This window comes from Equus przewalskii, chromosome 21, assembly GCF_037783145.1.
Source record: "Equus przewalskii isolate Varuska chromosome 21, EquPr2, whole genome shotgun sequence".
NCBI classification, from domain to species: Eukaryota; Metazoa; Chordata; class Mammalia; order Perissodactyla; family Equidae; genus Equus; species Equus przewalskii.
In genome coordinates, this window is record NC_091851.1 from 49,156,285 (window position 1) to 49,169,839 (window position 13,555).

A 13,555-nucleotide genomic window follows, 5' to 3' on the forward strand; every position below is an offset into this window, starting at 1 on the left:
GGCTCCACGCCCAGAGGCACATCTGCAGAGAAGGCCCTTCCCACAGAGGGCAGGGGGCACCTGATCTGATGCCCACCAAGCCCGGGGGCCACAGGGAGACCGCCTCCCTCCCCTCTGACAGCAGCTGCCTCCAGGATCCGCAGGGACACCCAGAGGGGCTGGCACACCTCCGCCTTCCAGAAGCCAGGCTTTGGCGGCAACAAGTAGAAGAAAGGTGGTCCAGGAGGGCTCAGGGCAGCCCCAGACCCGAGGATTCGTTTCCAGCCAGGATGGGCTGCAGCAGCAGGCCTGCCAGCCCCAGGGCCTTGTCCCTGCCCCCTGCCGGCTTCCCCAGGCCCAACTCAGCACCCAGAGGGGAGAAGCGGCCTCAACTTCATTTAATTAATGAATCGACAAACAAAATGATGCACAAACATGGGCCAGTCCATGCACAGGGGCGGCCAAGCCCTCTGGAAATGCAGGCCTCGGGAAGGAGCCCAGTACAGGGGCAGGAAAGGCCCCCCGAGTCAGGGTGGGGCCAGGCCCCAAGGAGAGTTCTGCTGGGGACCTGGGGGAAGGGCGATGAGCAACGTCAGCAGCTTGGAGAAGTGTCACCTTCGGGGAGAGCCCCCTGGCCAGCCCTGGGGGAGCAGATGCCCACAAGTTCATGTGCACAACGCTCTGGGGGCAAGGAGCAGCTGTGCACACCTTCCTGACGGGAAACTGAGGCCTGCAGAGCTCCTGTGACGAGGCTCACGTGCCTAACCCAACAGTGGCCACAGACCCTGCTCTTAACCATTGCCCCCTCCTGCGTACCCCACTCCCCGGAAGAGACCCGCCTGCTAGTGGGGCTGCCTTCCCCAAGTTTGAGCCCCTCAGCTGGTGAGCTGAGGGCTAAGGGTGCTCACGGAAGCCCCGTGCCCTGGGTGGAGGATCCTTAGCAGGCTGAAGGGGTGGGGCGACACCTCTAAGGTTCCACGCTGTGGCCCGCCTGTCCTGACTCAGGGGTCTCCAAGGTGGAGATGGCACAGACCCCGTACCCGCCAGAGCAGCAGCCATACCGGGGCTCCCCAAACTCCGCTTCCGGGGCTGGACACTGCAGCTTCAGGAGGCAGGAGGCACAGAGGGCTGAGCACTTCAGGCCCAGGCAGGGAAAGGCCACTCAGGGCTGGGACGGGGCCACACAGCGGGGACCCCAGGGAAATGCTGCCAGCCAGGGGACATTCGTGCCCAAAGCACAGAACCCTCTGGCAGGCACACTACGGGTCAGACTAGGGGGCCCAGCCGCTGGACTGAGGGGCAGACTCTGTCCACGTACCAGAGGTCACCTGAGGCCAGGACCTGGCTGACCAGAGCCAGCCCCCCTGGGAGCCCCCTCATCCCCCAGCCAGGGGGGAGGGAGGCGGGGGTGGGGGGCCATTGGTGAGGAGACACGGGGTTCTTCCAAGCACAAACAGCTCTGAGAGCACTCCTGCCCTGGAAGAGCCAGAGCCGTCCCTCTGGGGCGGGTGGGGGTGACTCTCACCGCGCCAGGGAAGCCCCTGCCTCTCGGGACTCCCAGAGTGGCTCAGCGCGGAGGCTGGGGACAGGGCCCAGGGCCCCCCGCCCCCCAGGGCTGTGATCTCCCCTCAGGACACCCTCCCCGCCAGCAGCCTGGCATTTCCCTCCCGGGGTCTTCTCCCTCATCCCACGGAGGGTCCGTCCAGAGCGCACACTCATGGCACACGGGCACACTCAGGGCACACATGTCCCTCCATCCAGGTAGGTCCTTGGTCAGAGACGGTTTCCCAGAATCCGCCCCTTATGCCCATCCCAAAATGCCTCTTTCATACAAAATGGCCGAGTCCTGGTCCCGGTCTAGCTGGAATGGGAGAGAGCGCCTGTATGCTCAGAGGCTGCACATGCACACGCACACACACGACTCTGCACAAATACCCACACAAATACCCATGTGCACACACCACCAGGCCAAGGCCACTGCCCTTCCCCAGGGACCAGGAGTTCTGGGAACACCAGGCCTAGGGAGACCAACAGCCCCTTCTAGAGCCAGGGCTGGTGGGCCCAGGACCGTGGCACCCCTCCTCCTGGGTGTCCCCTCTAATAGGGAGGGAGTCCAGAGCCCAGAACGTGCACCAGGGGCACCACGCACACACCTGCTCCTCCAGCTAGCAGCTGCAGAGAGGGGTCAGGGCTGTGCTGGGTGGAGGGGAGAGCGGGGGCACGAAGGCAGCCAGGGATGGGTGCAGGCACCACGGGCAGAACATCACTGCCCTCAGCTGAGGCTGGGGGAGGGGAGAAACATTAGGACCCTCCCCCATTTCAGCAACCCAGAAGCTCAGCCCAGATGGAGAGTGAGTGGCTTGGAGAGAAGGGGAAGGGTAGGAAGTCTCCCCTTCCTTGGGGGAGCCCAAACTACAGGGGTCCAGATCCAGTGGCAGGACCGGCAGCGCCGCCCTCCTCCCTGGCCGGCCCTTTGTTCGATGCAGCGGCCTTGGGGAGGGGCCTCTCGGGCTGAGGAGGGGAGGCTGGGGCGCCCGCACATCTCCCCATCCTGCGGGGGAGGGGCTGATGCAACCCAGCCAGGCCGCCGGCGGGGGAGGGGAACGGGCGCCCCCGCCACGACCTGAACTCCCGGACCCCAGAACTCCCTTCTGCCCGATCTCTCCGAAATCTCTCTCCAACCTCCGCCCTTCGCTTTAGCCAGAGGACGCAGTCCTCCGACTCGGACCCCACGCAGACGGTGTGACCGACGCGAGCGCTCGGACATACACAGAGGGACCCCTCATCGCCCGCAGCTGTGCGCCCGCGGGCCTTCACGGCCGATCGGGTATCCGGCCGTGCCCCGCGACCCCCGCGCAGCCGCCCGCGGGTGGGCACTCACACGTAGGCGTGGTAGATGAACGCCCAGCCGCGCGGCCGCTCCAGCACGTTGTAAAGGAAATTCTGCAGCTTGCGGTAGAAGGCGTTGCGCTTGGGGGGCTTCCCGGCGCCCGCGCCCCCCGCGCGCGGCTTGCTCAAGATGCTGCCGCGTTTGGGGGCCTCGGAGCCGGCGATGAGCAGAGCGCCGTCCCGGGTGGAGTCGGGCGCGCCGGGGTCCAGCCCCACGAAGCCCACCTTGAGCTTCTTCTCCCCGCTCGGGCCGGGGTACACGCCGCCGTTGCGCGACTTCTGCACCATGGTGCCGGGCGGCGCCCGGGCGGGCGCGGGCTCAGCGGAGGCGGCGCGCGGGGGGCGGCGCGGGCCCGAGCCCAGGCCCCCGGCCCGGGAGCCGCATGGCCGTGGCGGCAGCAGCGGCGGCGGCGGCGGCGGCTCCGCGCTCCTGCCAGGCCCGGGCCGCGCGCGGGGACGCTGCGGCCACCTCGCTCCGCGCGCGCCTCAGCGCCTGGCCCGAGGCCGCGCCGGCTCCGCCTGCCGCCTCGCCCCGCCCCCCGTTAACCCCTGCGACGCCGCGCAGGCCGCCGGAGGGGAGGGGAGGGGAGGGGAAGGAGCGAGAGGAGGCAAGGACCCGGCTGGGCTAGGCGTCCCGCTGCCCGGGCAGACCCGTTGGAGCTCCGCCTGCCACGTGTGCCCTGACGAGGGAACCCGGTCCCCTGGTCACTTCTGAGGTGGGCAGGACCCGGCAAGCGCACCGCCCCAGCGGCCCCCGGCTCTCCCTGGGATCCCAAAGAGGTCCGAGCGCGCGACTGGTTGGATTCCTACTAGCTGGGCCCCAGGACTGGACACCTCAGAGCGGGGAGAGGTTACGGTTCTTGCCGGCTCTTCATTGTGTGGCCCAGCCCGGGTGGACCTTATGCTCTTGGCCTCGGGGGGACCAGGCATGAGGCCCCCAAAACCTGGGTTTCCAGGGTGTCCAGGAAGGTGTCTGGGGAGACTATCGAGGAGGTGGCCTGCACTGGGCCTTGGAGAAGGAGTGTGCAAGGGAGGCCGCAGGGGCAAGGGAGGCTGCAGAGGCATGAGAGGGGCAAGGACGGCCAGAGAGGCTCACCCTGGAAGCCCCCCCAAGAGGCCTGGACTTCATTCTGCAGAGCCCAGAAGGGGAAGAGGGGGGAGGGTGGACCCCAGGGCAAGACGGAGGCCTGAGGCGGGTGGGGACGCTGGTGCTACAGTCCAGAACAAAGGAGGGCAGGCTCTGGACACAGACGGCAGGGTGTCCCCTGGGGAGGGAGTGGGCAGAGGTGGGCTATTTTAGCCAGGGAGCCATGGATGTCCTGGGGGGCCTCTAGGACCTGCTGCTGGGAGGCCGAAGAGGGGCCCTTGCACACTTGGCGCTCTCAGCTCCCCACCAGGCCCCCGCTGGAGCCTCCCGCTCCACAGCTGGGATGGTGGGGCTGCAGGCGCCTCTGTGGACTCTGTCCGGCCTCTTCCAGCAGCTGCCTGGCACCCTGGGCTCCACCAGGGGAAGGACCCTGTACGGGAGTTGGCGCTGTCCTCCTTGGTAATCGGCTCATAACAGAGCACGCCCCCCGGTGCCGGTTCAGCTGTGCTGCCCACCTTTTGGTTTCCAAAGCTAGTGGCCATGTGGCGTGTTTATTTATTTATTTTAGTTGGGCAGAAAACACAATAGTCAATGCAGGCACAGTGCTAATTTGTGAGTCGTCTGGAATGTTGGGGACGGACTGCAGCTGATGCCACACACACCTCTCCACACAGGTAGGTCCCAGGGGCCACACTCCTGAGCCCCCCTCCCTGCCTCCATGCCCAGGCATCAGCTACACTCACCAGCCTCAGGTGGCTGCAGGTTTTCTGAGTGTGTGCCCCCCACGAGCCCAGATGAAGAAGGAGGCACCAGCCTGGTCAGTTCAAGAGGAGGAGGGGGTCTGGGCTACAGAGGAAAGAAGGGCCTACCTTCATTCCCCTCAGGAGCTGGATCTGCAAGCTGGTGGCGTCTGGCTGGCTTTGCTCACTGGCCTCTGGTAGCCCTTGTTCTCGCTCTTCAGAAGACCGAGCAAAGGGACTGCAACTCAAACACAAACTCTGGAAGGGCCAGGCCACCTCCTCCTGTTAAGGGGAAGCTCCACACTATGGGGTGTCACCTGCACTGGCATCACCCCTCCTTGGGGAGCCCCTTCTCAGGCTGTGATGGGAGAGCAACACGGGCCACGGTTAGGGCTGGTCCACAGAGGATGAATGCAGAGTGATTCCCAGGTGTCATTTTTGCAGATGCAGGAGCACTGAGATGGGAGCAAGGTGGGCTCTCTGGCATTCCAGGACACTGAGGAGAGACAAACTTGCTCATCTTTTTTAGGAAAGAGAAGGACACATCCCCAAGGCCTTTGGGAGCCACGGCTGCCTTCACAGTCTCCTGGGGGGTGAGTCAGTGCTGAGAGGGACGCCCCTCTGAGGGGAACCTGCTCCAGAGGTGGTGGCCCGTGAGTCCTGGAGCCCTCTGTTCTCGGTCCACACATGGTTCTTGCACCAGCCACTTTGCCACATCTCTCGGATGTTCTGGAAGGCAAATCCTACATCAAGTTCTGAAAAATCCTTGCTTCCTCTGTTCTGGGTGTCCTTTTGGTGAGCTGGCTCATTGACCATTTATGTTTTCAACTTTGTGTCACGCACACTATGGACTGTGCATTGTCAGCAGTCTGGCCACCAGTGCCCCCACCCTGCTGCCCAGATGGAGCAGGTGGTGAAACGTTCAGTTGGGGTGAATTTCGTGCAAGAGACAGGAATTCCATTTATTTAAAAATAGATGGGAAAAGCTTTCAGGCTCAAGCCATCTTTGCCAAGACTGCACTGACGGATCCAGAGAAGAGAAGTGGAAAAATTCAGATGCACATGACGCCCAACTCCTGCCTGAGGAGACGGCTCTCACCGGACTCGGGTGACCCATGCCTGGCACAGCGGCCAGCCAAGCTGGGCGCTGTCCTTTCAGCACCTCCAGCAGTGAACACTCTCCAGAACCTTCGCAGCCCAGCGCCCTGCTCCTGCCCTCTCCTCATGGCCTCCTCCTCCTGTCCCCAACATCGCTGTCTACACTAAGCAGCCGAGAATGGACTATTGAGCTGACACAACCGAGGTTGGCCACACTGTCTCCCAGACCAGCCCAGGGTTCTCACAAATCCCCACACGCCCCTCCGAAGCATGCCTGTGCATCCCCTCCGCACCTGGGGGCTCATTGCACAGGCTGTGGCCTGCTTCCCAGCCTGGATCCCCTGCCTTTGTGTGCATCTTGTCCACTACAGTGTCCCACCAGAGCCTGGCATGGAGAAGTACCCACGAAATGTGGTCAGTGGACATCGAAGCTGCTGGTTGCAGAGGCCAACTCGAAGCCCATCTGGGTCGTTCCCTTTCTGGGAACCACATGGTGACTCTTGCCACAGTGGTGTGGGTCGGAAGTGGACTCGGCATCTCCTGGAAACCCACTTCTCCGAAACCCTGGTGTGTTGTGACTCCAGTCACAGACTTCACAGCGGACAGTGGACCAGAGAGAAGACGTCGGAGCGCAGGGGAAGTGAGTCAAGAAGTAGGCTTCCACTGGCTGTCCGTTCCGGCCGAGGGACGAGAGCAGCAGTTGTGCATGCCGTCCCTGTGGCGGAGCTGTTGTTGGCTGAGGGAGCCCTCTCCACACAGCCCGGGTCTGAGGCTCTGTTGACACCCTGTGGTCACATCAAACGTTCTCATGTCCAGGTGTTCAGCCACACTCAACTTCCGTGGGCCAGGGACCACGTGGACACTGGGGGCAGATGCTGAGAATCAGAGTTTCCTGTTCCACCTCTACCCCGTCTTCTCCCAGGAGAAAAGGCACGAGCCCCGCCCCCCCCCCCCCCCCCCCCCAGCCACCACACCGCACAGATGCTTCTGGAAGAGGCCCCGAGGAGAAGCTCCACCCAGCCTCCGGGAGACAAGACTTAATTTGGGGAATGAGAAGAGACAGGTTCTCAGTCAATTAACCTGGGTCAGGGCTGTTGCTGAGCTAATCCTATAATTTGGAGAACAGGAAGTGCCTAACCAGACAGAGGTCCCAGCCCTCCCCACAAGGAATTTTCCGCTATGAGGAGGAAGAAGGCCGCCTTTACCCAGGTCATGGGGAGCAAGGAAATGAGGAAAAGATTTAAGATGTGAAAGCATTGATTTTTTTAAAACATCTTACACTAAAGTCAATAAAAATTTAATTTATAGGTTTTCTTTTTAAAGGATCTAAGCTCTCAACAAGCTTCCCCAGCCTCTGGCAAGGCAGCTAATTGCATGAGGGAGCTGACTTGTCTTTCTCAGCCACCAATAGCACCTGACACTAGGTGTCCATGGTCACCTGTGATGGCCAAGACGGGCTGGGCAGTGAAGGTGGCCCTGGACGTGTCTGGAGGGCAGAAATCAGTCTGCAGATTGTGGGCCCTCAAGGGAAGCCCTGCGTGGCTCTCTGTGCACCAGCTTCCAGGAGCCAGCGAGGGTGCTGCTCAGGAGGTTGTGCATTTTGTCATTTCTGGTCCACAGGCCTTCCTATGAGCCATGCCACACTCCCCTCCCACACCTCTGGGCAAATGAAGAAACTGGCAGTCAACCCATTCCATGGCAGATAAAACGTGAGGAACAGCCAGGCCCCACGGCGCAGACATTGATGCTGAGGTGCGACCCAGGCCCCACCGAGCATCTCCACGTGGCAACGCTCCCATGGCACTAGGACAACATCTGAAAGCTTTCCTCTCCCAGTCTCTTCACCTGTGTGGTCTGGCCCTGCAGCTCTCTGACCACCCCACCTGCCCGCACCCCCACCCCCTACACACAACAGCCTCAGTGACCCCCAAGCAGATGAAGGAGCCTTTGCACGTACTGTTCCCTCGGCTAGGAATGCTGTTCCCTCCACTAGCACCAGGAGGCTCCTGTGCATCTTCTCAGGAAGGCCCTGCTGGTGAGTCTTCCCTGAAGTGGGACCCCTGCCTTCCCTCTCAGTTCTGGTTCCTCATCACAATCTGAAACTGTAATATTTATTTGCCTCCTGTTCACCTTCCCACTAGACCTGGAGCTCAGCAAGGAGGGCCATGCACACACTCACAGCCCTGTGCACACACTTACAGCCCCATACACACACTCACAGCCTGTGCACACACTCACAGCCCCATACACACACTCACAGCCCCATACACACACTCACAGCCCTGTGCACAGACTCACAGCCCCATATACACACTCACAGCACCGTGCACACACTCACAGCCCTGTGCACAGACTCACAGCCCCATATACACACTCACAGCCTGTGCACACACTTACAGCCCCATACACACACTCACAGCCCGTGCACACACTCTCAGCCCCATACACACACTCTCAGCCCCGTGCACACATTCACAGCCCTGTGCACACACTCACAGCCCCATACACACACTCTCAGCCCCGTGCACAGACTCACAGCCACATATACACACTCACAGCACCGTGCACACACTCACAGCCCGTGCACACACTCACAGCCCCATGCACAGACTCACAGCCCCATACACACACTCACAGCACCGTGCACACACTCACAGCCCTGCACACACTCACAACCCTTTGCACACATTCACAGCCCCGCACACACACTCACAGCCTGTGCACACACTTACAGCCCCTTGCACATACTCAGAGCCCTGTGCACACACTCACAGCCCCGCCCAGTCCACAGAAGGTGTTCGTCAACATTCCTTCAATGAATGACAGTCACTTTGTTGTAGGATTGGGCATCGCGGGAGCCTCCAGCCACTGTGTGCCCCCGATGACCGGCCTGGGGCTTGTGTGGTTCAGGGGCTGCCAAGGTAGACCCTGGGAAGATGTGGGCTGGAAGCTGGAGCTTGGTGCCGTGGAGACGGGCTCTCCGCCAGCAGAGCGGTCAGCCGCCCTGCCCACACACAGGCTGTCGGCAGTGGGGCCCTGGCTGCCTGCCCACTGCCGGCCCAGGCTCACTTCGATGCCTTGCTTGCTTGGGCAGATGTCCAGTGTGCTTGGGACAGAGCTGTCCAGCCTGGGGCAGAGCCTGTGGGTTGTCAGAGTCCCTGCCCCCACCCACCCTCTCGCCCAGGACAAGGTGACCACATGCTAAGCCAGGGGGATAGGACAGAAAGGCTGGACTCTCTGACCAGTAAACCAGGAACACATCAGCCTGGACCGAGGTGGAGCCCCCAGCCAGCACCAAGGGCTCTGCTGGGGTGACCCCTGATGAACGGCTCTGCCGGCAAACACCAGGCTCCACCCACGGGGTCGCTGGAGGTAGGGTGTTGTTGGCTGCAGGACACAGCCCCGAGGTGAGCCCTGTGGGCTTGTCTGAGCTGTGCGACCTTGAGCTGGTCAGGGAACCTTGCAAAGCCCCAGGTTCCTCATTGGTCAAGTGGAGAGAAATGGCTCCCACCTCGTGGGGCTGCCAGGATGCTGAACTGATGCTCCTGTCGAGGAGCAGAGTGCCCTGAGCAGCGTCCAGCACGGGGTGGTGTCCGGGAGACGGCAGGAAGGTGCCACAGCGAGCAGCTCTCAGCTTAGAAACGCCCTCTTCCTGGATTTCTCACACACCTTCCCGTGGCTGCAGTTGAAGAGAGAATGATCCGTGTGTCCCCTCAGCTCAGACATGCCCCATCCTTTCCCAGTAGCCCACCCACAGAGATGAGACCCCCTTTAGGCCGTTAGATGAGACCCATTCCCCAGCATGGCTTCGTCCCCCAGGGGACATCTGGAAATGTCTGGAGACGTCCTTAGTTGTCACGACAGGGGCAGAAGCTACTGGCAGCTAGTGGGTAGAGGCCTCCTCTGTGCGCAGAACAGCTCCCCCACCCCCACAGCAGACAGCTAGGCCTTCTCTTAAAATGCAAATGTTTTGATGTTAGCCATTCATATCTTAGCATGAAATAGTGCAAACAAATGGATTTTCTCCCTTAAGCTCCTTGGAATACCCAAGCCACAGGATGAAAATTTTCACAGGAAAGGAGGCAGGAGTCTGGGATGTTGGAAGCAGGGCAACACTCGCTCCCCCAGGAAGGGCTTTGGTGGGCAGGCGTCTGTGTGAGGGTTGCCACACTCACCAAGTGGCAACAGGATGCCCTCATCATCAGCCTTCAACAAAGTAACCCTAGGTCTTCATGTTGCTATTTTCCAACTTTTGACAGAATGCTACTTTTACACCATCACAGAACCGTGGGACCTTCGCTGTGTTTCACAGCTTACCAGCTTAATTCACATGGGGAACTTTGGACAATTTGCTGGGCCTCTCTGTGCCTCAGTTTCTCAGCGTGTACAGTGGGGTTGAGATAGTGATAAGCACATAGCAGGCTTGTTATGACAGTGCAGTGGGTTGAGCTTTGTTAAGCATTTAGCACAATGCTCAGCATGAATAAGCATTGTATAAGCGTGAAAGTAAAAATAAGTGACTCGATTCCAGGGCTGGAACTGAGTGCACTGCATTTCCAACATGCACTGCCTTCCTTGACACTCAAGATGAAGCCGCTGGGTGTCAGGAGACACACGGAGTAAAGAAAGGGAACAGAGAAGGCACCAAGGCACCTAATGTCTCAGGAGCCCTCCCCCCCACCCCCCGGCAGAGGCGGCTGCAGCCCTCCGAGAGAGCTGGGCACAGGGAAGAGCCATTTAACCAGACCCCAACCCCAAAGGGACATCCATCCAGGCCCTGCCCTCTCAGGGCGAGCGGTTCGCTCAGAGGCTGGGGGATGCAAGGGGAAGTTCTACACTCCTCCATGGGACTGGGGGCATGGCCCCTCTTCCCTGCCCTCTTCCCTCTCTCAGTGTGTCCTCGACTCCCCATTCACTTCAGCACTGCCTCCACTTTCCAGGCAGCTGGGCCCTGGAACCCAGAACCCCAAGCCAGCTCCATGGGCCCAAGTTGAAACAGTGCTGGCAGTGGACAAGAAGGCTGTCAGAGGCCTGGGGCCACTTTGTCAAGCGTCTTCAGGGCTATGGCCCAAAGAACGTGACACTCCCTACCCCACTGACCACTCCTGGCCCGCCCACTCTGCCCTGGATGCCCTCCCATCTCCTCCCAGTTTGGGCGCCTCCCCACCCCTGCCTCAGGGCCCCACTCAGCCTACAGTCCAGGCCTAGCCCCTGGGGTGATGAGGCTGATAGGACCTCCATGCTGGCAGCGGCCCGGGCTGGGCTCCCAGCCCACGAATCCACGTCTGAGCTTTTCTCGCCGCCTGCAGCCTTGATGGGCATCACAGCTTCCCCCAGCCCTTATCCACCTCCTCCCCAGCCAACCCCACAGTGCGACACCAGGAGCAGCAAGCGGAGCCAGGAAGGGAGCCAGCGCCCCACAGCTCCTCCAGACCCCATTGGCCATTCCTCCCTGACACACCCCAGCGGAGTCAGGAGCAGCCTGGAGCTCCTATCCCTGGCAGTCCAGCCACCCTGGCTGGCTTCTCCCTGCATGGCTGCAGGACAGAGAAAGCTGCCCAGCTTGCCGGGGTCCAGCCACCCTCGGACACCCCCCAGGAGCTCAGCCCTGACTCCAGGCAGCCAGCAGCACAGGTGGAGCCAAGATACATGCTCACATGCACACATGCACACACACATGTGCACATGTGCGCATACACATGCTTTCCGTCTTGAGCATGCACAAACACACACATCACAATGCACGTGCATATACACATGCATGCCCATGCCAACATACACACGTGCGTGTGCACATGCACAAACACACGCCTGCAGGCACTGACACACATACACACACATGCACACACTCACTGCCCCAGCTCCCAAGGGCTCCAGGACACCCACCAAGTCTCCCCCACACTCCACACAGCAACACACAGATACGCACCGTTCCACACCCAGGGCACACTCACACAGATATGCACAGCCTACGTTGGGTACAAACTCCAGGGGCACGCACATAATCCAGCACACCCACAGCCTCACTCAGAGACACACTAGGGAGCCCGGGAGGAGACACACCCAGTCACCCACAAGGATGGTCACTCCCCAGAGAGAAACCCTGGGGTCCTATCGCTGGGGTCTGAAGCCACTATTCAGACACAGGACTGTCATGGCCAGGGCCACCTCGGACCCTGGGACAGGGTGGGAAGGTGCCTCCTGCCTCGAGGGGAGTGTGCCGGGAGCCGCGGGGAGACAAGGCAGGAGTCAGATCAGATTCGGCCAGCTCAGCAGGACCTGGCAGCCTCAAGGACTCATGAATTTTTTAGAGGCACCCAAAGTGCAGATTGAAGCTGCCAGTCAAGTCCTGGCAGATCCTGCTCTAAATTATTCACCAGCCCAGCAGAGGGCTGAAGCCCCCGCCCCAGGCCCTGGCTTCAGGGGCTGCCTCGCGGAGACCGGAGCAGCACCAGCCCTGAGATGGCGGGCAGGGCACCTCGCTGGGCTTCCATCCTCCCGGTGTGAGCGCTAGTCTGTGTGCCCCACCTGGGCCTTGGCCCTGAGGCTATAGCCCCCACCCCAGGGGCACTGTCCCGGCTGTGATGCCTGCCCTCACCTGCCCACAGCCCTGTCCAGCTGCCCACAGGGCTCCTCAAGCTGATGCCCCCGCTAGGCCTGGCGGACTCTGCCTGCTCCCCCGCTCCCCTGCCTGCCTGCGGTGGGAAGGGGCCCCCAGCTCCCTCCAGGCCTCGAGCTTGCATGTCATCTCACCCTGCCACCCGGGCAGCTCTGGGAGCTGGACCACACAGCTCATCTAACCTTTCCCCGCCGCCGGGGCAGGTGCTGCTGTGCAGCCACACTACCTGCTCCGTCCTGGCACGTAGCGAGTGGAGCTGGGCCTCAAACCTGCACCCTTGCCACAGCACTGCAGCCAAAATCAGCAGTTCTCAAAGTGTAATCCAGGCACCCCCCAGTCCTAAGAACCTTCCAGAAGACCTCGAGGTCAAAACTGCTTTCACAATAATGCCAAGGCACTGTCCTTTCCACTTCTGCTCTCTTAACTTTTCTCTCTCTTTTTTTTTTTTTTTTGGTGAGGAAGATGGTCACTGAGCTAATATCTGTGCTCTTCTCTATTCTCTGTCCATCTTCCTCTATTTTTTGTATGTGGGACACCGCCACAGCATGGTGTATAGTTCTGCACCCGGGATCCAAACCCACAACCTTGGGCTGCCGAAGTGGAGTACAGGAACTTAACCACTGTGCCACCGGCTGGCCTCCCTACTCCTGTTCTCTCTGCGGCGGAGTTCTCCAGAGGCCACGTGACATGTGGCTGCTCCACAAGCTACCGTATTCTTGTGTTTTTAATATTTCTGTTTCCATTTCCAGTGCGCTGACTGTCCAGAATGCAGCCTTGGAATGCCGCGGGAGGGCTGAGAACGAGAACGACAGCTCAGCGCACACCCGCAGGGCTCCCGCTTCCCGCCTGGCGCTCCCCTGCCACCGGGCACATGTCGCCCCTTTGTGTCTCAGGCTCCAGGTGTGGCCAGCGTCTTCCATCCCCCAGAAGCCCTTCCCGCTGAGTGCGGGTGGCTCCAGGAACAGCCCAGGGACCCCAGGCCCCGCCCACCCCCAGCTGGCAGGGTGCTGGCCGCAGGGGCGCCCACCCTCAGGTCAGCCGGAAAATCTTGGGAGGTGCCTGTGTGTGCTGCCCCCACGTGGACACCGGGAGCTACTGCACATCCCCACCAGGCAGAGGTGCCTCTCCCTGCCACGTGGACAC

At 61.2% G+C, this 13,555-nt stretch overlaps 1 protein-coding gene across 12 annotated transcripts in view; it reads right to left on the minus strand.

The window, feature by feature from the left end:
• Nucleotides 1–3,304, minus strand: part of KCNQ2 (potassium voltage-gated channel subfamily Q member 2) — a 65,901-nt gene extending 62,597 nt beyond the window's left edge. For all 12 annotated transcript variants that reach the window (XM_070587786.1, XM_070587789.1, XM_070587788.1 and 9 more), the window contains exon 1: nt 2,861–3,304. In XM_070587786.1, the coding sequence (XP_070443887.1) occupies nt 2,861–3,156 (296 nt within the window). In that variant the 5' untranslated portion in view covers nt 3,157–3,304. The remainder of the gene's footprint in view (nt 1–2,860) is intronic.
• Between the last annotated feature and the right edge of the window lie 10,251 nt (nt 3,305–13,555).